The 20,879-nt window shown below is 38.9% G+C and overlaps 2 protein-coding genes across 10 annotated transcripts in view; both read left to right on the forward strand.

The window, feature by feature from the left end:
* osbpl3b (oxysterol binding protein-like 3b) overlaps positions 1–8,548 on the forward strand; it is a 94,942-nt gene extending 86,394 nt beyond the window's left edge. For all 8 annotated transcript variants that reach the window (XM_061953952.1, XM_061953931.1, XM_061953938.1 and 5 more), the window contains 8 exons: positions 4,273–4,410; positions 4,501–4,564; positions 4,637–4,715; positions 4,782–4,926; positions 5,349–5,490; positions 5,564–5,690; positions 7,653–7,775; positions 7,880–8,548. In XM_061953952.1, the coding sequence (XP_061809936.1) occupies positions 4,273–4,410; positions 4,501–4,564; positions 4,637–4,715; positions 4,782–4,926; positions 5,349–5,490; positions 5,564–5,690; positions 7,653–7,775; positions 7,880–7,976 (915 nt within the window). In that variant the 3' untranslated portion in view covers positions 7,977–8,548. The remainder of the gene's footprint in view (positions 1–4,272; positions 4,411–4,500; positions 4,565–4,636; positions 4,716–4,781; positions 4,927–5,348; positions 5,491–5,563; positions 5,691–7,652; positions 7,776–7,879) is intronic.
* Positions 8,549–10,235: 1,687 nt separating this feature from the next.
* gsdmeb (gasdermin Eb) lies at positions 10,236–20,878 on the forward strand. Of its 2 annotated transcripts, none has more exons than XM_061953829.1 (10): positions 10,236–10,362; positions 10,585–10,822; positions 12,547–12,739; positions 15,785–15,956; positions 16,082–16,202; positions 16,274–16,396; positions 18,051–18,178; positions 18,264–18,411; positions 20,025–20,098; positions 20,173–20,878. In XM_061953829.1, exons 2-10 carry the CDS (start codon positions 10,621–10,623, stop codon positions 20,392–20,394), a joined length of 1,383 nt encoding a protein of 460 aa, XP_061809813.1. In that variant the 5' UTR covers positions 10,236–10,362; positions 10,585–10,620; the 3' UTR covers positions 20,395–20,878. The 2 variants fall into 2 exon arrangements, with proteins under 2 accessions (XP_061809813.1, XP_061809822.1); XM_061953838.1 differs by having other exon boundaries at positions 10,246–10,362; positions 10,614–10,822.
* Position 20,879: the final 1 nt, after the last annotated feature.

Below are 20,879 nucleotides of genomic sequence, written 5' to 3' on the forward strand. Positions count from 1 at the left end.
CAACAAAACGTGGTGCAAGCTTCTGGGAGGAGATCGGGAGGTGGAGGTCCTTGGCGTAAAGCAGCACCTGCTGTCTGGGCTGGTAGTCGGGAGCCGGGATGCGCCGCCGGTTGGCGTTGTGCCACATCCTTTCAGACGCCTTCAACAGGGCAGCGCGGGTGGACCTCCACACTCTGCGGCATCGTCTCAGGTGGGCCCGGGTGGAAGGAGCTGCCACCTCAATCTCCTGGGAGGGAAACAAGGAATGTTGAAACCCCAGCCAGCACTCAAACCAGTAGCTGCGCAGATCATGGAGTTAAAAGAGTACTCCATCCATGGAACAAATTTAAAACTTGTTACAACACCAAATAGTAACACCAGATATTAACAATGAATTAACAAGCAGATTAATAATAGTTTAAAACAGGGGGTCTCAAACTCGCAGCCCGCGAGACTATATTTTGTGGCCCAAACCTTAAAATGAAAGTTTAATATTAGTGCGGCCCGCAAGTTTTATATGAAAGGCACTTTACTGTGTTGTGTGCGGAGCTGAACGGACCAACCAATCAAAGTGGGTGGGGTAAGTGGCTTTCAGGGGCGGGACATCGACCGAGCTTGTTGCATGTAGGGAAACATGCTCAATTATGAGTGAAAGTGACAGAGAGTTTTCTTCCGTGCCTGGCTGGCTGCCTTGTTTCTATTGGGCACACGCGCACATTCGTCCCAGCACGCTGCGTTCCTCAACACTTCCAAAAAAAAAAGTTTTTCAAGTTGCTGCGCAGCGGTACATAATATGTACTGTATATACAGTAGGTCTCTCTCTGACAAAATAAATCAAAGTGATGCGTATTCGACGTAATAAAAGCTAATTTAGTCTGCACTCACGTAGCGACACCTGTCTGTCGGCAATAACGCTAGTACTCAGGTAACCCAGACCAATTATAGGGTTGCACCGTTATTTGTGGGTCATTGTTTTTTATTTGCATCGTGCTATTTCATTGTATTTGCATTGCCTCACATGATGAACAGTACATGTGATGTCAATTGCTTTTTGTTTCTATGACTACGTTTACAAAAACAGCACGGCAGATAACAAACACTGCCGTACCAGTCTCCTTCTTTGCGCTCACTATCCCGGTACTTTGTACCATCTACAAATGCCATGGTGTTCATGTCATGAAATACATGAACATCGAGCGGAAAAACTATTATCCTCCGACCGCCGTACTGCTGCTGCAAGCAAAGACGTTCTCTGTGCAAAGAGACGTTTTCCATGCACTGGCTTAACACGACAGTGATTTCAAGGGGAATTAAAATGTATTCCACAGCCCCAACAATTATTTACTTTTTCCTTGTTAATTCCTATTGTGTTAATGTAAGTTTGAGACCCCTGCTTTAGAGAAAATAATACAACCAAAAGTGATGCAATATATTAGGCCATATCGCCCATCCATATCCGGCAGTATGAGAAAGTGCTGTAATTCTTAGGTGGCCCACTATGGTTAAAAAAAACACATTTTCTAATATTTTTGGTTGTCAAACCAGCATATCTTGGGTGAATATGAAAACCCAAGTATGTGCCTGTGGTCATGCTCTTTTTTTACGTGTGACCTTTAACTTATCAAATAAGAGTGAATGTGTACTAGCTTGGTTTTTGTTTTTGTTATCGATTCCAAAAGGTCAAAAGAAGACCTACTCATACAAAACCAGAAACACATTTTCACATAAGAAATCATGTCACATGTTATTGAGAATAATTGTAGCTTTATATGTCAAACAATGTGAATTACGGTAATATCTCAATTTACAAGCTCAATTGGTTTTGTGACGTCACATATTGACGGATGTACACATTGGGGATTCCAAGTATATGTTACCGACCAAATGATAACTTCTGATCCTTTTGGAAAGGGCAGGGCGTGGAAAACGAGCATCTTGCAAACCAGGCCTGCATGATTAAGCGACATTGAATCAACATCGAGGTTTTAATTAGTGGGATAAATAACCGCAAAAGGCGCAGGTTTTTTTTACTCCGCTGTCACCGCCATTTGTGTGACAGACATGTTTGCTAAACAGAATTGTGGAGCCTTGGCGTCCTTTGGCTCCTGGCCAATCAAAAGTGTTTACAGTTAACCACAAGTTTGTGTACGCTAATAACACCACTTTCTGCTTGAAAAACATTTTTACTGGTGACTGGGCCTGGGTCAATAGTCAACAAGTCATTCAATCGAACAATAAATGAAAATAAGTCGAAATACTTTCCCGGCATCGATAAATTGCTATGTGAGTATGCTGGTTTTCTTAGTCTTCTGCTTCAAAACAGGGTGAAAGAGGTGTCACTCACTGGATTTCTCTTGGCACCTGAGCGTGTTTATTTAACAGTAGAATTAACTGAGCAGAGTGAGCCTTCTTTACGCTCAATTACAATCTTTGTCTTGGTGGGAAGCACGGCCATCGTCTCCCCACTCGCAACCCACTAGTGAGAAGTTCTGCAAGGTAACAAAATTAAGAGGAAAATAAAATTAAAAGTAAAATGTCCTGCTGTGGTAATATTTCCGCTTCAACCCGTATGGGCAATATAAACCTATCAACACGAACGAACGAGGGAAATGTCGTGATCACTTGATGGAAACAAACCACAAAAAAAGACAACCTAGTTTTTTAGTTTAATGGCTATTTAAGTTACCTTTTTCCTTACAGAGATGAGAGTCCTTTTTTTTTGTTGTTAATCTATTTAGGATAACTAAAAGTTATTTATCTTCCAATTACAGTACAATGGTAAACAATTCTACAGTAATGAAAAATAAAAGTTTTTATCATTTTAAATAGTTACTTGCATTATTATTTTATGTTATGATTACATTACATTATAAACACTGCATAGTTTTTATCGGTTAATTCTTCACTTTAAGAGCATGATGTAGACAAAAGCTTTGAGTCTGTCTGCATAAAGCCGAATATTTTTTAAAGTAAATTATTGTCCTAATGTGTGACACCTTGATTTGACAGTCTGAAAAGTCAATCAATCAATCAATGTTTATTTATATAGCCCTAAATCACAAGTGTCTCAAAGGGCTGCACAAGCCACAACGACATCCTCGGTACAAAGCAAAAGTAACATGTCTTCCTTTACTTATTATTTTCTCAGGTTAAAGCAGATATATATATATAAAATATGAAAATAGCAAATCGAATCGCACTCGCAATTTTGGACAGAAAAATCACAAAGAGGTTTTATCACAGAATTGTGCAGCCCTATTGCAGACATTCTCAAAATGTAGGTTATAAAAGTGACTGTGGGGCATACTTGCCAACCCTCCCGATTTTCCCGGGAGAGTCCCGAATTTCAGTGCCCCTCCCGAAAATCTCCCGGGGCCACCATTCTCACGAATTTCTCACGATTTCCACCCGGACAACAATATTGCTAAACCATCCTTCACTGGGCGCCGTTTCCGGCCGTACAATAATAACGGTTACACCTCGAAGTCAAGCGCGGCAATCAGAACAGAAGACGAAGCAGAAGAAGAGACATGGCGACGACTAGTAAGAAGAAGTACGCTTGCAAGTTCCAAAATGATTGGAAAAAAGAATTTCAGTTCATCCAGGACAGCTCAAAGGCGAAGGTGTATGCTGCCTGCAAATGTTGTAGATCAGACTTCTCCATTGAACACGGTGGCCGAACGGATATAGTCACTCATGAACGGTCAGAGAAGCACAAGGCTGCGGCAACGCAGCACCGGTCACAGCCCAGTATTATGGACCACCTTGCTAAATGGAGACCCCAGGGTGTAACTTATGCAGAGACAAAGATGGCTATGCTGATAGCTGCAAGCTGATAGCTGCAAGCAACATCCCGTTCTCATTTGCGGATGTTTTCAACAAATTACAGCTATATATACATATATATATATATATATATATATATATATGTATATATATATATATATATATATGTATATATATATATATATATATATATATATATATATATATATATATATATATATATATATATATATACACACCCCGCCCTATATATCTATATATATATATATATATATTAATGACTCATTTTTAACGTTGTCACAAAATTAAGTTGTACGCTAATTGAGGAATACACTTTTTTAGCCAAGACTTTTGACACTGTGTGTGTGTGTGTGTGTGTGTGTGTGTGTGTGTGTGTGTGTGTGTGTGTGTGTGTGTGTGTGTGTGTGTGTGTGTGTGTGTGTGTGTGTGTGTGCATGTGTGTGTGTGTGTGTGTGTGTGTGTGTGTGTGTGTGTGTGTGTGTGTAGGTCTACATCGCTACATTTGTGGTATCAGGTTACGCATCCAGCTACTACAGAACTGGTGGGAAACCTTTCAACCCACTCTTAGGAGAAACGTTTGAATGTGACCGACCGGATAAAGGCTTCCGGTTTGTAGCAGAGCAGGTATGGTTATATCAAGCAAGTTTATTCACGACATATTGCACAAAAATTCAATGAATCCATTTTGTTTTGCAATGCTTTTATTTACTGCAGGTTAGCCATCATCCACCAGTCTCAGCTTGTCACGCAGAGTCTAAAAACTTCATCTTTTGGCAAGGTAGGTGGTACAGCATAAACCTGTGTGTGGTTTGAAGTGAAAATAGTCCATTTTGATTCATTTATTTTACAGACGTGAGGTGCAAGAACAAGTTTTGGGGGAGGTCGATGGAGATTGTTCCTGTAGGCAGCACACACGTAACTCTGCCTGGGTAAGCTTCACACTAAAGTGTCGCACGGAAAAGTCTTTTTTTACGATGTGTTTTTAACATCTGCAGTTTCGGAGACCACTATGAGTGGAACAAGGTGACGTCGTGCATTCACAACATCCTGAGCGGACAACGCTGGATCGAGCACTATGGCGAGATCTCCATCAGAAACTCAAACAGCGACGCTTGCCAGTGCAAGATTACTTTTGTTAAGGTGGGCCAGGACTGCACATTACTCACACTTTTCACTCTATGAGAAATAAGTGCTGTGAAAAAGGTCAAAATAGACCGTATATGCCACAAACTACATACCAACCTGAAGACTTCCATATTAGGGTGTTTATGACTGCATGACATTTGCACACAGTAGGTGTTCTGAAGCCAATAGGATGTTCTCAAGGTTTGATGTATGGAAGCCTTTCCTGAGCCGAGAAGGTTAATTGCTTTAAGAGTTCTCCTTTGAAAGGTCCCTTGAAGCCGGTGTGAGGGTCAAGGAAAAGGTGATTTATCCATCGTCACCTCACATTGAACACACCATCCAAGCAAGAGGAACCAATATTAAAGAAAACATATGAGTGATGATGAATGAATCCAAATGTTGTCCTGATGACGGATGTTCTCCAATCTTTGTCACAGGCTAAATGGAACTCAGGTGTCAACGAAGTGGAAGGAACCATCACGGATCAGAAGGGGAATGTCGTGCACAGGCTCTTTGGGAAGTGGCATGAGGCGGTTTACTGTGGGGACCCGCCATCAGCCACATGCGTGTGGAGAGCAAGTATGACCGCTTTCTTTTATTACAAAACATGTCTTGCATAATTAGTTACCCTATGTGATTCTTGTACATGCAGATGCAATACCACTCGACCACGAGCAGTACTATGGTTTCACCAAGTTTGCAATCGAGCTCAATGAGCTGGACACGTCCCTAAAACCGCTGCTACCGCCCACTGACACCAGACTGCGTGTGGACCAAAGGTGAGAGACGAAAACACACCACTTGGCCTTAATCCTTGCAAAATCTTAAGATTGACTATAAATACTTACTCTTCGGATCCAAAAGGGACCCGCTCATGTCATGGATCAGCAATTAATTAGTTTTTTTTATTTTACTTTCATCCATCCATCCATCCATTTTCTACCGCTTATTCCCTTTTGGGGTCGCGGGGGGCGCTGGAGCCTATCTCAGCTACAATCGGGCGGAAGGCGGGGTACACCCTGGACAAGTCGCCACCTCATCGCAGGGCCAATATAAACCAAGTCATTGTATTTCATTTAGGATTATTTCATAACTTCATTTAAATTAAAAAAAATGTTTTAATCTTTTTTAGATACAGTCAATAAATAATGTGAACATGTATCATAACATGGAAATCTAAGAGAACGTGTTGTGAATGAACGCTTAAAATATTTTAATACCTTCAGATTTATCTATTGATATAGAGTTTTTATTATTTTGGGTGTTTTTTGTACGTTTTATGGCCTTAAATACATCGATAATTCATAACAATGTTGATTTAGATAGGGTAGACAAAAACATCATATTTTTACAGTGCCTACTGAGCTACAACAAGAGAAAAAGCATGCAGTTTATTGAGTTCTCACAAATATTTTATATATAGGTGCTGTGTTGTATTTTAATTGCCCAAGATCATTTCCATTGCATTTCAGTGGCTTAATGCCAGTTATTCTCATTTACACTCATCAAAGCTCTGAGAATTATGCTTCTGATTGTCTGGTGCCAGTTAGTGGTTAAGAAGCGCAATTACACCAAAGCAATATTTTCTTGTTTTTCAATTGGCAAGAATGAGATTTATGTGATTTTCATGGGAAAAAATGTGTAATATACCAAGATTACAGACTGTTTAAAATGAGCAGTTATAGTATTTATTATAGTCAACTGGGCCGAAATAATTTTTAAGAGAAAGTGTGTATACTTTTTGTTTATTCCAACAACGTTAAAATCAAAAATGCAATTGTCAAAAACAATTTATTTTTTTTACACTCCCTCCTCTTAACCCTAATTTAAAATTTCTGACCACTAACCTTCAAACTGAACAAATATATCACAATAAGGAACACAGGTATTACCTGATTTAGGCCCTAGGGGTTTAAAGGGTTTTATTCATCCATCCATTCATTTTCTACCGCTTGTCCCTCTCAGGGTCGCGGGGGCTGCTGGAGCCTATCCCAGCTGCATTCGGCCGGAAGGCGGGGTACACTTTCACACTTGCATAACAGCTGAGAGAATTTTACTGAAAACATGTACCGGTACAGTACATAAGAGTTTTCATGATTTCCATCCATCGATTTTCTACCGCTTGTCCCTTTCGGGGTCGCGGGGGGTGCTGGAGCCTTGGGAAATCGCTTCAAAATCAGAACAATAAGTCGACCAGCAGCCCATTGTGTTCACCCTCACAGCTTCCACTGTTTAAAAGCATTTTTTTTTTTTTTTTTTTTTTAAAGTGATAAGCTGTCAACGCTTAAAATTATTTTGACCTCAGTTGTGTGCTCTTGACGCCGTGCTCTGCGCAACTGATCAAACCTCTGAGGTAGACGCAAGGGCTAAAAATAGTAACTGCACGTGTCGCTTCAGTACATTTCTTGAAGCTAATTTTCTAAGGTTTGTACGTTGAATAGTGAAAATTTAGGCCAGACTAAAATAGAATGCCTATTTTAATCCTGTAAAGATTCAGGGAAGACAAATGTGTGAATAATTAAATGTTAAGACAGCAGTGTGTTTTCTATTCTGGTAGTTCATTACTAATCCAACGCAACATACAAACCCCAAAAAAGATATCATTTGGATTTGTTGTGCATGTAAACTGCCTATAGGGAAAAGCAATGCTCAGCTATCAGCAGATTTGATGTGAAGTTCTATACTGTATTGGACCTTTGACATTTGCGCCAATGTTTTCTTTGTCCGTGCTGCACATACAGACTGCTGGAGGAGGGGAAGTTAGAGGCTGCTGAGGAGCAGAAGCAAAGGATTGAGCAGCTGCAGAGAGAGAGACGGCGAGTCCTCGAGGAGAGCAGCATCACACATCAACCAAAATTCTTTAGGTAGCCTAGTTTGGTTGCATGGGCGATTATTAGGAGCTTAAAAATAAGTATTTGGTTTGTGATGTTGTTGTTTTTTTCTGTTTTTTCTTGTTGCATCTTTTCAGAAAGTCAAAAGATGATACGTGGGTGAGCAACAACACATACTGGGACTTGAGGAGAGAGCCAGGCTTTGCCCACATTGATTTCCCCACTTTGTGGTGACATGACCGACAGCATTCGCAGCTGAAAAATCCACATTCAACGCCGAATTTCTGTATTTCTATTGCCTTAACAACAAGTGCTTCTAGAAGTTGTGTGAACATGTTATGCACCATGAGAATGTTGCTGTATTTAAGCTCATATTTGGAGAAATGTGAAAAAGGTGGCCAGTCCAACTCATGACCGGCGTTCTTAAAAATAAATATTAAATGGGAGCTCATCTTCTTATAGACAATCTCTACCTCAGAGATGTATATATATATAGTAGCCTTGATATGCCATTGATTAACATTCAGTGTTTTATTCTGCACATACCTGATGCCTTATCAAGTGTACTGTCATCATTCATTTGTTGCATATTTTGATGTATAATTTGTAAGGAGATCTGAACATCAAGTGAATCTTGCTGAATGTTACTTTTTTGTTTCATTTTATAACACCAATGATAATGATATGTTTTTTCAATGTGAATAATGCAAACATGAGGAGCTAAATATTCTTTTGTTTTCCACCTCATCTGGTGTACCCTTGTTTACACCTGCATCATGGTGCATCATGGTTCAGACTGTGCTCCCTCAGCTCAAATAAATGCTGCAATGCTTCCATCTGGTGGAGTCTTGTGTCTATTTAAATTAGCCTCAAGAATAGTATTACATTTAGGACTGATGTCCTTACACAGAAATATTTGATATTCTTTGTCTTGTACCTTCTTATTAAACAATCCAAAAAGTTATAGATAAAGCAATCTATATAGTGCTTAAAAGGGGACTGTTCAAGTGTAATGTCTGTAAAATGTCAAATATATGAAATGTTTGGCTGTTTGGCTTTGTGCTAAAATCAAAACCAAATGATTATTAGATTAGATAAGATGAGGTAGAACTTTGGTGTCCTGGGTGTGTGCCCTTAGGGAAATTGAAGTTCCAATAGCAACAACAGCGTAGCATTGCATATTATGCAGTGTACATGATGGTGGTAATAGCAGCACAGCACGCAGAGTAGTAGGCTAACCACAGGTTGCGTAATAGCTTGAAGAAATATTATTGCACAATGACCTGCATGTGTATGCATGTCTTTTTTTTGTTTTTCAGTGTTATGGTTATGGTGGGAGTTTGTTTCGAACATGCATACAGAAACAATATGATACATCATGTAATATACATATTGTCATTTCTCTTCACATGTTCGAAAAGGAGTAGGAAGAAGCAAGGCTTATTTAATCATACCTCTTGTCCAATCTATACCAATTAGGGTGGTCCTATAATCTTAATTGTATTTTGTGACCGTGCCATGGGCCTCAAAGGGCCCCCAGCCCACAGTTTGAAGAGCCTAACTAAAAACTGCTGGATATTAATATATTAACCAATTCTTCTTTTTTTATCCTTAATTTCAATCACAACAACCCAAAATACTCTCTGTCTATACAATTTCAACAAAATAAAAAAAATTAATAAAGTGTGTCTGAAAAGGAGCATGGGAATCAGCAACAGCTTATCACTTGGATATATTAATCTGATTCTTAATGAACAACAGAATGTATCATGTATGATGACCTTATATATTCATTTAGTAATATCCATCCATCTATCCATTTCCTACCGCTTGTCCCTTACGGGGTCGCGGGGGGGCGCTGGAGCCTATCCCAGCTGCACATGGGTGGAAGGCTGGGTACACCCTGGACAAGTTGCCATCTTATGGCAGGGCCAACACAGATAGACAGACAACATTCACACTCAGATTCATTCACTAGGGCCAATTTAGTGTTGCCAATCAACCTAATTTAGTAATATGGTATGCATTATATTATTATTATTATTATTATTATCATTATTATTACATTATTGTAATTTATTTTGTCAAACTGCAACGTCTTGTTTACTAGAACCAAAATAGAAATAATATGAATTGAATTTGGTTTTAATGATCACAATGTTACTCAGGGTCAAGGAGTTAACTTAACAATATTTAAAAAATTCTAAAATGTGAACAAAACCTAAATACAAACAAGTGTGAGTCATAAAGAGACATGTTTGTGTTGTTCTCCAGGTTCAGAAGGACTGAGTTATTTACAAGGGCGAGGCACAACATCAAAATCATCCACACCCTTACTTACCCATTGTAAAATGTTCCGTATTTAAAATGAAATATGCAATTGTATCACTACAACTAATATTAATATGATATATAAATGAAAAAATACAATTATTATAATTTTATTAAACCATTTTTATATTTGTTGTTGTCTTTTTCCTAGGTGGGCGGGGCCAACGTGTCTTTGTGATAGGAAGTGACCTCTTTATTGTTGACTCTTTGCAAGTCGTGTTTTGTCTTGCCAGAGTCAGTCCAAATCTTTCGTCCGATTCACCGATACGACGACGACTTTGTGAAAACGGTAACATTTTTTTTATGCCCCTGTGTGTTTTCAACGACATTTTAAACATTTCCATTTTAACCGCGAATGATGCTGCTGGTCTGTAGCAGCTGTTGTAGCACACGTGACACGGCTAATGACAGGAAATAACTGCTTTTTTAAAAACGTGGCTTTAATCTTCGCGCTTCACACGCAATAATAGAAGTTATATATTTCAAGTAACGTATTCATTATTTTCAAAAGTAAGGAAGAGCCGAGCAAACCTCTTTCAGACGGGAGATGTTTGCTACAGCGACCAGAAACTTCGTGGAGGAAGTGGACCCTGGAGGTGTGTTGATCCCAATGAGAAGCCTCAATGACTCCATCACTTTGCTCACTGTGGTCGCAAGGCAGAAACGTGTGTGGTTCTGGCAGAAGCCCAAACATCTCCTAACTGACTTCACTCTCAATGACATCCTCACAGGAGACGCCATCACCCCAGGTAACAATGCACAGTTCGTACTACAGTCGTGTTCAAAAGTTTACATGCACTTGTAAAGATCATAATGTCAGGGCTGTCTTGAGTTTCCAATCATTTCAACAACTCTTATTTTTATGTGATAGAGTGATTAAAGCACATACTTGTTTGTCACAAAATACATTCATGAAGGTTGGTTCTTTTATGAATTTATTCAATCAATGTTTACAGCCCTAAATCACAAGTGTCTTAAAGGGCCGCACAAGCCACAACGACATCCTCAGTACAGAGCCCACATAAGGGCAAGGAAAAACTCACCCCAGTGGGACGTCGATGTCCCCCCCCCCCTCTAGGGGAGACCGAAAGCAATGGATGTCGAGTGGGTCTGACATAATATTGTGAGAGTCCAGTCCATAGTGGATCTAACATAATAGTGAGAGTCCAGTCCATAGTGGGACCAGCAGGAAACCATCCCGAGCGGAGACGGGTCAGTGGCGCAGAGATGTTCCCAACCGATACACAGGTGAGCGGTCCACCTCAGGTCCTGACTCTGGACAGCCAGCACTTCATCCATGGCCACTGGACCTGTGTAACTCCCCCTCCACAAGGGAGAGGGGGGAGCAGAGGAGAAAAGAAACGGCAGATCAACTGGTCTAAAAAAGGGGGGCTATTTAAAGGCTACAGTATACAAATGAGTTTTAAGATGGGACGTAAATGCTTAAATTATGGGTTTACTGAAAATGTTACCAAATCTGCTGGGTCAAAAGTATACATACAGCAATGTTAATATTTGGTTACATGTCCCTTGGCAAGTTTCACTGCAATAAGGCACTTTTGGTAGCCATCTACAAGCTTTTGGCAAGCTTCTGGTTGAGTTTTTGACCACTCCTCTTGACAGAATTGGTGCAGTTCAGCTAAATTTCTTGTTTTTCTGACATGGACTTGTTTCTTCAGCATTGTCAGCAGGTTTAAGTCAGGACTTTAGGAAGGCCATTCTAAAACCTTAATTCTAGCCTGATTTAGCCATTCCTTTACCACTTTTGACGTGTGTTTGGGGGTCATTGTGCTGTTGGAACACCCAACTGCGCCGAAGACCCAACCTCCGGGCTGATGATTTTAGGTTGTCCTGAATAATTAGGAGGTAATTCTCCTTTTACATTGTCCCATTTACTCTCTGTAAAGCACCATTTCCATTGGCAGCAAAACAGGCCCAGAGCATAATATTACCACCACCATGCTTGACGGTAGGAATGCTGTTCCTGGGATTAAAGGCCTCACCTTTTCTCCTTCAAACATATTGCTGGGTATTGTGGCCAAACAGCTCAATTTTTGTTCCATCTGACCACAGAACTTTCCTCCATGTGACCAAATTTAGCTGAACTGCACCAATTTTGTCAAGAGGAGTGGTCAAAAACTCAACAAGAAGCTTGCCAGAAGCTTGTGGATGGCTACCAAAAGCGCCTTATTGCAGTGAAACTTGTCAAGGGACATGTAACCAAATATTAACATTGCTGTATGTATACTTTTGACCCAGCAGATTTGGTCACATTTTCAGTAGACCCATAATAAATTCATAAAAGAACCAAACTTCATGAATGGTTTTTGTGACCAACAAGTATGTGCTCCAATCACTCTATCAGAATAAAATAAGAGTTATAGAAATTATTGTAAACTCAAGACAGCCGTGACATTATGTTTTTTACAAGTGTATGTACTTTGCGCACTGTTTTATTCCTCGCTGTCTGTAGATGTAACAGAGACAGACTTCATCAAATACGACGGGACGTACGGTGACAACATTCAAGGGACGGTGGATGCACAGTTCATCCAATCCAATATGAACATGGAGGGCAAAGACTCTTCCAAACTGCAGTCGTCATTTGGCAATTTGAAGAAGGATGAAGTGGATGTCCAAAAGCTACTCAAAGACTCTAAAAACAGGTGTGCTCCCTAAATAATCCGACTGTGATGGTTAGGAAGCCTCTCGAAAACCGTCCGTAAAACATAATCTATATGCAAATTTTGACCAAAGAACCACGGTTACATGTTATGTAAACCACAAGGAAGTGTTTGAAATTTAGAGAAAAAAAAATCATAATATGACATTTTTAACACTCACAACAAGGAAAAAAAAGTAGACGGGTGCTACTTAAAAAGCCCAGCACAGTTCTAACATTACATAACTCTGCTTCAGTCCACAAGACTTAAATATGTTGTAAAACATGCCTCCTGTCAACCTCTAAACATTTTGAAAAACTGCAGTTTTTGGGGAATTTTGTCCCTTTTGTCTTTCTATTTTCTGTGCGTCTTACGTAGTGAAAAGCTGCTAGCAGGAGGCGGCTAATAATGCAGAACATTGGAAGTTGTTTATTATGCCTATAATACACTCTAAAAAACATCCAAAAACACAGGTATAGTGACATTGTTGTGTAAGAACTAACACCGACGAACTATGGACCCTGTTTCACTCTAGTCCGTTATGTTCCCAACCATAAAGAGTGGACGTTAGAGCAGTATAGTTGCTCACTTCAGCTTTATTATCAACTTCAGTTGAGGTTACAATCCAAGCTGGCTCACTCACACTAGCCCGCTTACTTTCTGTACAGTGTGTCTCCTTCTAAACGTTCCTCCCTGCAACATGTATTAATATGCTGGAGTATTAAGGTAACAATTATATTGTAACAGACCCTGCTCACACTGCTCCTCCTATTATCTACTAGCTAGCTTGAGCTGTACCTACTCAGTGGCCTAGTGGTTAGAGTGTCCGTCCTGAGATCGGTAGGTTGGGAGTTCAAATCCCGGCCGAGTCATACCAAAGACTATAAAAATGGGACCCATTACCTCCCTGCTTGGCACTCAGCATCAAGGGTTGGAATTGGGGGTTAAATCACCAAAAAATGATTCCCGGGCGCAGCCACTGCTGCTGCCCACTGCTCCCCTCACCTCCCAGGGGGTGATCAAGGGTGATGGGTCAAATGCAGAGAATTATTTCGCCACACCTAGTGTGTGTGTGACAATCATTGGTACTTTAACTTTAACTTTTTACTATGCTGCTGCTGTATTGCCTTTGAGTTAGGAAAAGTTAATGCTACGTTATAAATTATGTCTCTCACCTGTATAGTAAAAAGTTGCAACACCAAGCCCGAGAAATCAGTTTACTTTGAAACTTTTTCTGAAGCATTTTTATATCAGAGGATGAGGATTATACTGAATTTAGCAGCTCTATGAGCGCTGTATTGCTGAAAAACACAACCATCCCATCAGTCGGCATCCCACTGAGCGCGGACATTGTAAGTTACTTTTTCGTTTTCTTATTTGAAAGGTTTAGCAATTGTGCTTCAAGACGCGCATCAAGTCTGTCATTAGTGGTAGCAAACACAGAAAGTGCTGTCTTCGCCGTTGTTGTTGACGGAAGTCGCGTTTGTTGCTATGCCCTATGTGAAATCAATGTGCCCAACAAAGAGCTTACGTTAATGCTTAAAATGACCAGTATCCTGTATATATTGCATGTTATGGTGCATGTTCCTGTTACCACATTACATAGATACTTACAGCATGTTTATAGCATTGTTAGTTTAAAAACATTTTATAGAGAGATGGATAGGCGGAATCGATGAATGCCCATTACAAGTTAATTACGGATTGCTCTCCTCAGGGGCGTTTATTTATTCAACTGCAGACAGTTATATATAGTATAGAGAGTATTTATTATGTAGTGCTTTATTAGAGAGAATGCCTTAGAAACTAACTTTTACAATATTTTTTTATTAAATATCCATTCAAGAAGCTGGAGCCTATCCCAGATGACTTCATAATAAATATAATGTTACTCGGGATGTAACGATATGAACATTTCATTTCACGGTTAACGTGACCAAAATTATCACGGTTATCATTATTGCAATTTTGTTGAATGTGCTCAAAAAGTACTTGTACACGCACTGAAATCTTTTGACCAATTATTTTGTTAAATAACTAAAATAAATGTAGACACTGTTAGAAGCGTCACTATTTTGCATGTTTGGTTTTTCTTGCGATTCACTGATAGTGTTTTAGTCTTAGTATTTTATCTCTTTAAATGGCTAAAATTTTATTGATTTAAATATCGGTTTGTACTGTAAGATTTATTTACATGAAAAGTGCGTAACAAATAAAATAAATTACTATTCTTTTTTATTTCTGGCGGGCATTGTGGCATTATATTCTGTTCAGTGGTCCTTGAACACATCGCAAAAACACCTTTGTCAAGGATTCCTCTGAATATAGAACGATCACTCTATTCTAAGAGAGCACAGCTTGTAGGTTAACTGTGAACGATTAAATATCTGAGTTGCTCGGACAGTAATTTATTTATATAAGTTTAAAATAGGGTATGTCGTTGCTTAATGGGGAAAGACGTTAATGCCTCTTGTTTTCATGTTAGCATTTAAGCTAGCGAGCTGGCAGCAGTCAGTGTGTGAGTTATCAAAGTGCAGTTATCCATCACATTTTTTTCGATAATTCCAATTAAAAATAATACTTACCGTCGAAGTTTAACCACGGTTATCAACACCGTTTATCATCCCAATATGTTATGTCATTCAAGCAGTATTGAACAATACAATGTATTTTTTTGCAGGCAAATCAGTCAAAATAAAGATTAATAGATAAAATAAAAAATGGTACAAATGCATTTGTATTTATTTGAGGCCAGGTGTTCATTTAAAAAAATGAGGCACGGCATCCAAAATCTTTCTGATAAAGACAGGATATTTGAAAAAAAGTTATAAAATATGCTGCACCATTGGAAAGCTATTTTTAGCTTGTGTTCACTCAAAAGCACAGATGTACTGTTTGCTAATTACAGTGGGAGAGATTGAATAAAAATAAGTTTATTGACTCAATTATGGATTTATGGGTCAATGCTTTAGTTTCAATTATGGTTCATTACGATTGGGATTTTTTTTGTTCTTATTGTTGTTATTTTACAAACCAATGTCCCACTAGGATCCTGGACATGTCCCATTGTCTGATCCAGCAGACCAGGAAGAAGCGTCAGGTGTTTGGCATCGTGAAGGAGCGCATTGTGACCAGCCAGCCTTGTTATGTCATAGAAGAAGTGCAGCAGACAGGACAGTGTGCGGGGACATTCAGCCTCTGTGGACCCAAGAGTCCGAAGGTGCAGCTGGAACACTCCCACATATTTACTACTTATTCCTTTAAACTACTGTGGGAGGACTTGAGAACAAATTGTGCTTTTCAAAATAAAATATCCACACATAACTTTGTGTTTCTCATGTGCAGGTCATACTGAAAGACAATGGCAGCCTGAGCAAAGACAGTAACATTTCCATGGAGATTCCCACTAACACCACCCTGGCCTATGCCCTCATTGAGCTCGAGGTCAAGCACGACGGTCGCTATGGTAACTGTCAAAGAAATGACCTCTTGCAGTATTGCTGGCTCTTAGCGACGTGTTTGTGTCCTTTTAAACAGATCTCTGTCTGATGTCAAACATCAAGGGGGGCTTCGAGGTGGACAGTCCTTCTGAAAAAGTTCCCCTGAGTGTCACCGGCGCTTCTGTGTCAAACAACTCTGAAGTCAACCGTCTCAGGCAGGGTCAGCCTTCAATTTGTATTTCTTCTAAAATACATTTAACAATACTTAAATGTTTGCAGTTCTTGTGTAAGTTTCACTTACTCTGTGGTTAAAATCACTGAAATCTTTATAGGACTTTACAGTTTACCCTGGTAACCAAATTTAAAGAGCATCTTCAGAGTTTCCCCTAGATTGCCACTATATACGTGGGGCGTGGTCAATATGACATCATATATATGATGATAATTTTGATTTACAATGTTGCATATATTTTCTTTAAAAAGGCTAAACAAATGTTTTATTTATATTTAGTAACCTTATTAGTGTTATTAGTTATTAATAATACCATTAATGATCTTAACATTAAAAAAAATCTTATCTCATCAGCACAATCAGGTTTTAGACAAGGAATTTGACTTGGTAGACTGTGCTCTCTTTGTTCAATGCCGTTTCAATTGTGCACTGCATTATAAACCAGGGATGCCCAAAGTGAGGCACGGGGGCCAAATTTGGCCCGCTGAGTCGTTTCATTTGACCTGCCAAAGAGTGGCTTTCAAAATGTAATACATAAACATAGTGACCTCCTTTTAAACTCACACAATCATGGATGGCATTTCCACAAGGTTAGCAAGTTGCCATCAATCCATACGATAAAGGGTATTAATGATAACTGGGGATGTCCGATAATGGCTTTTTGCCGATATCCGATATTCCGATATTGTCCAACTCTTAATTACCAATACCGATATATACAGTCGTGGAATTAACACATTATTAAGCCTAATTTGGATAGCCAGGTATGGTGAAGATAAGGTCCTTTTTTAAAAAATTAATAAAGTAAGATAAATACATTAAAAACATTTTCTTGAATAAAAAAGAAAGTAAAACAATATAAATTCAGTTACATAGAAACTAGTAATGAATGAAAATGAGTAAAATTAACTGTTAATGTTAGTACTATTAGTGGACCAGCAGCACGCACAATCATGTGTGCTTACGGACTGTATCCCTTGCAGACTGTATTGATATATAATGTAGGAACCAGAATATTAATAACAGAAAGAAACAACCCTTTTGTGTGAATGAGTGTAAATGGGGGAGGAAGGTTTTTTGGGTTGGTGCACTAATTGTAAGTGTATCTTGTGTTTTTTATGTTGATTTGAAAAAAATAAATATAAAACGATACCGATAATAATAAAAACGATACCGATCATTTCCGATATTACATTTTAAAGCATTTATCGGCCGATGATATCGGCAGGCCGATATTATCGGACATCTCTAATGATAACCATGGTGAAACTCTCGACGGATGGTATTACTGTTTTAAATCAAAATGATAAAAAAAAACTCATTGATAACTGCATTCTGATAAACTCAGGGATTGATAGCGCCAGCTTGTTAGCTGATTAATTTCCTTCTACTATTGCACTCCGGTGCTGCGAGGAACCCTTGGCACCGTGTTTGAAAACGACTGACGAATAAAACAAACACAGGAACATGGCAATGTATTTATGCCGGCAAAATGAAAGGGTTCATTCTCATTTATTGTTTGATGGATTATTATCGGCCCAGTCCTCTCCCACTGAGAATAATCCTAACCCAGCCTCCTTAAACCAGCCACGCATTTCATTTTCATGAATTTAAAAATATGATTGTTTTCTTCTCACTGCAGAAGTGGACCAGCTGTGTGGTCATTTCCAACTGCTCTCATCTCTTCCTGCTGCCACCAAGTCATCTCTGCTGCAGCACATCACAACAGTCCTGGAGGACAGGACAGCTCTCAGTGGCCTTCAGAGCGCGGTGAGACGTCGCCTCTCTGTCACGTTGTGTGCACGTCCTGCCCCATCACTCAATCACGGCCGCTCCTTTCTCTGTCCTTCTTCAGCTGGACCAGATGCTCCTGGGTAAGAGCGTCGACATGGCGAATGTTCCAGCGGCACACAAAGACAACATTCAGGCTGTACTGGACGTTCTGGAAGAGTCAGCTGAGACAGAGCTTACAGCATTTCACCTTGTCATCAGTGCTTTGGACGGTGAGGATTCTTTCATTTGATTTAAACACAACTTTATTAGCACAAAAGGATCAAGTACAGAATGTTTTTTGAATAAAAATAATGACACCACGAGAAATAATCTTAAAAAATACCTGACCTATAACCTGTACAAATCAACTGAAAAACAATTAACAATTCAATAATAATAAAAATAGAGCACCTATTCCCCCCCCCAAAAAATGTATACTGGAGTCCGCAGATGAATTGCTGTGGGGGAGAGGTTGTGATATTTTTTGTTGATTACACTTGTCACAAATATACTTCTTCATATTTCCTCTGCAGTTTTTCCACAAATAGAAATGTAATATTCCAACATTGTAGTGTACTTTAGAAATTGAATTAAATATGAATATATACCGTATTTTTCGGACTATAAGTCGCAGTTTTTTCATAGTGCGACTTATACTCAGGAGCGACTTATCTGTGAAATTATTAACACATTACCGTAAAATATCAAATAATATTATTTAGCTCATTCACGTAAGAGACTAGACGTATAAGATTTCATGGGATTTAGCGATTAGGAGTGACAGATTGTTTGGTAAACGTATAGCATGTTCTATATGTTATAGTTATTTGAATGACTCTTACCATAATATGTTACGTTAACATACCAGGCACCTTCTCAGTTGGTTATTTATGCCTCATATAACGTACACTTATTCAGCCTGTTGTTCACTATTCTTTATTTATTTTAAATTGCCTTTCAAATGTCTATTCTTGGTGTTGGGTTTTATAAAATACATTTCCCCCAAAAATGCGACTTATACTCCAGTGCGACTTATATGTTTTGCCCTTCTTTATTATGCATTTTCGGCCCGGTGCGACTCATACTCCGAAAAATATGGTATATTCATGTTGCCATATAAGATAGCTAGCGATTAGCACTCTAGTTGCAACCCTTTGATTAGCATATTAGTTGCGCGGTAGTTGTCAGCCAGCGATTAGTGGCCTTAGCTGCCAGCTGGCGATTAGCAAGCTAGTGGCTAGCAACCCTAGTTGCCAGCTAGCAATTAGCACGCTGGTTGCCGGTCTTCTATTAGCCATGCTATACTGTATTAATATTAAATATCTTATTTCACATTGGCCTGGAGAAAGTGGAAGTCTCCTGATATACAGATGGATATAGAGCGTGAACCACTTTTAAATATTTTTTAATATTTAAAACTTATTTATAACCACCATAAATAATTATTTAAAATATAGTTTAAAAAAATGATTTGATCTATATCTTGTAAAAATCTACAGAAAAAGTATTACAGTAATATATTCAAAGCTTCTTAAGCTGTGTAATAGCGTGTGCCCCCCGAGATATGCCTTTTTTCAATTGAATTGTACAATTTATAGGTCACATTATTCTTATTTATTGTAGTCTCATTTGTATGAATACTCATATTAGTTTTAATGTGTCCACTTTTCTTTCTTCACTAAAACATATCATTTTTCCAATGTCATTCTACACATATTAATGAATAAATAAATTAATACATTCTAAATAACATTCATGGTTCACCTTCTCTATCCACTGTAAGAAATACTTTCCAGTAATTTGGATCCTTCTGAAGTTTGAAATGTTTGTGTTGTCCTTTCAGAGCTAACAAGTGATTGTCTCGCTGCACTGAGAGTCTGTTGCACTTCTCATGTGTTAAAAATCCTGGAACTTTTGGTTTGTCAGCAAGCATCAGCACCACACTACAACATGTGTGTCCATCACAAATGGTTGTTCTGGTTCTTTCCTAGGTGCGAAGCGTATCTGCAAGCAGGGAGTCACCAGCGAGCAGCGTTGACCTGGCTGCGCTGGCAGACCACGTCTTGTCCAGCATTGAACATCTGTTCGCTTCCTCTAACGTGACCCTGAGGAGAGACGGTGACACATTGAGGACAGAAATAAATCATCAGCAGGGTAACCGTCCTCTCATTATTTGCATCGCTCTCAGAGGCCTTTACTCACTGGCCCACTGAGTTTGACCTACAAACTCCTCTTTAAGCTCTGAAATACTCAAGACCGTTTTGCTGCAAAACATTTTTGTGGTAAATAACTTTTGTTTATGCTACTAAGGTACAACGTCCTTCACTTTTTAACACATGATTTGTGTGTAAATGTTTTATCAATGTCATTGTTCATTTTTAAATGATCAAAATGATTTGTTCCTGCATTAGCTGTCACACTCCCAATTAACCCGTTAGTGGATTAATTGAAATATTTCTATTATAACCTCAATTTAACATGTTATATTGTTGCTTTCATTGTAATGTATGCTCTCTCATTCCCCACTGATTGGCTGATATAAATCACAAGGTTTGACTGCCTTATGAGTTCTGTTGAAATTAAGCCTCATTCTGGAACAAGCAAAAAATGTAATGGCATGTTTTATTCCGAACTACATTTCTTTGTATTTTTTACCATGTCTACCTTGTATGTTTATAAAATATGGAAACAAGTGTCT

Source organism: Nerophis lumbriciformis, linkage group LG04 (assembly GCF_033978685.3).
Source record: "Nerophis lumbriciformis linkage group LG04, RoL_Nlum_v2.1, whole genome shotgun sequence".
NCBI classification, from domain to species: domain Eukaryota; kingdom Metazoa; phylum Chordata; class Actinopteri; order Syngnathiformes; family Syngnathidae; genus Nerophis; species Nerophis lumbriciformis.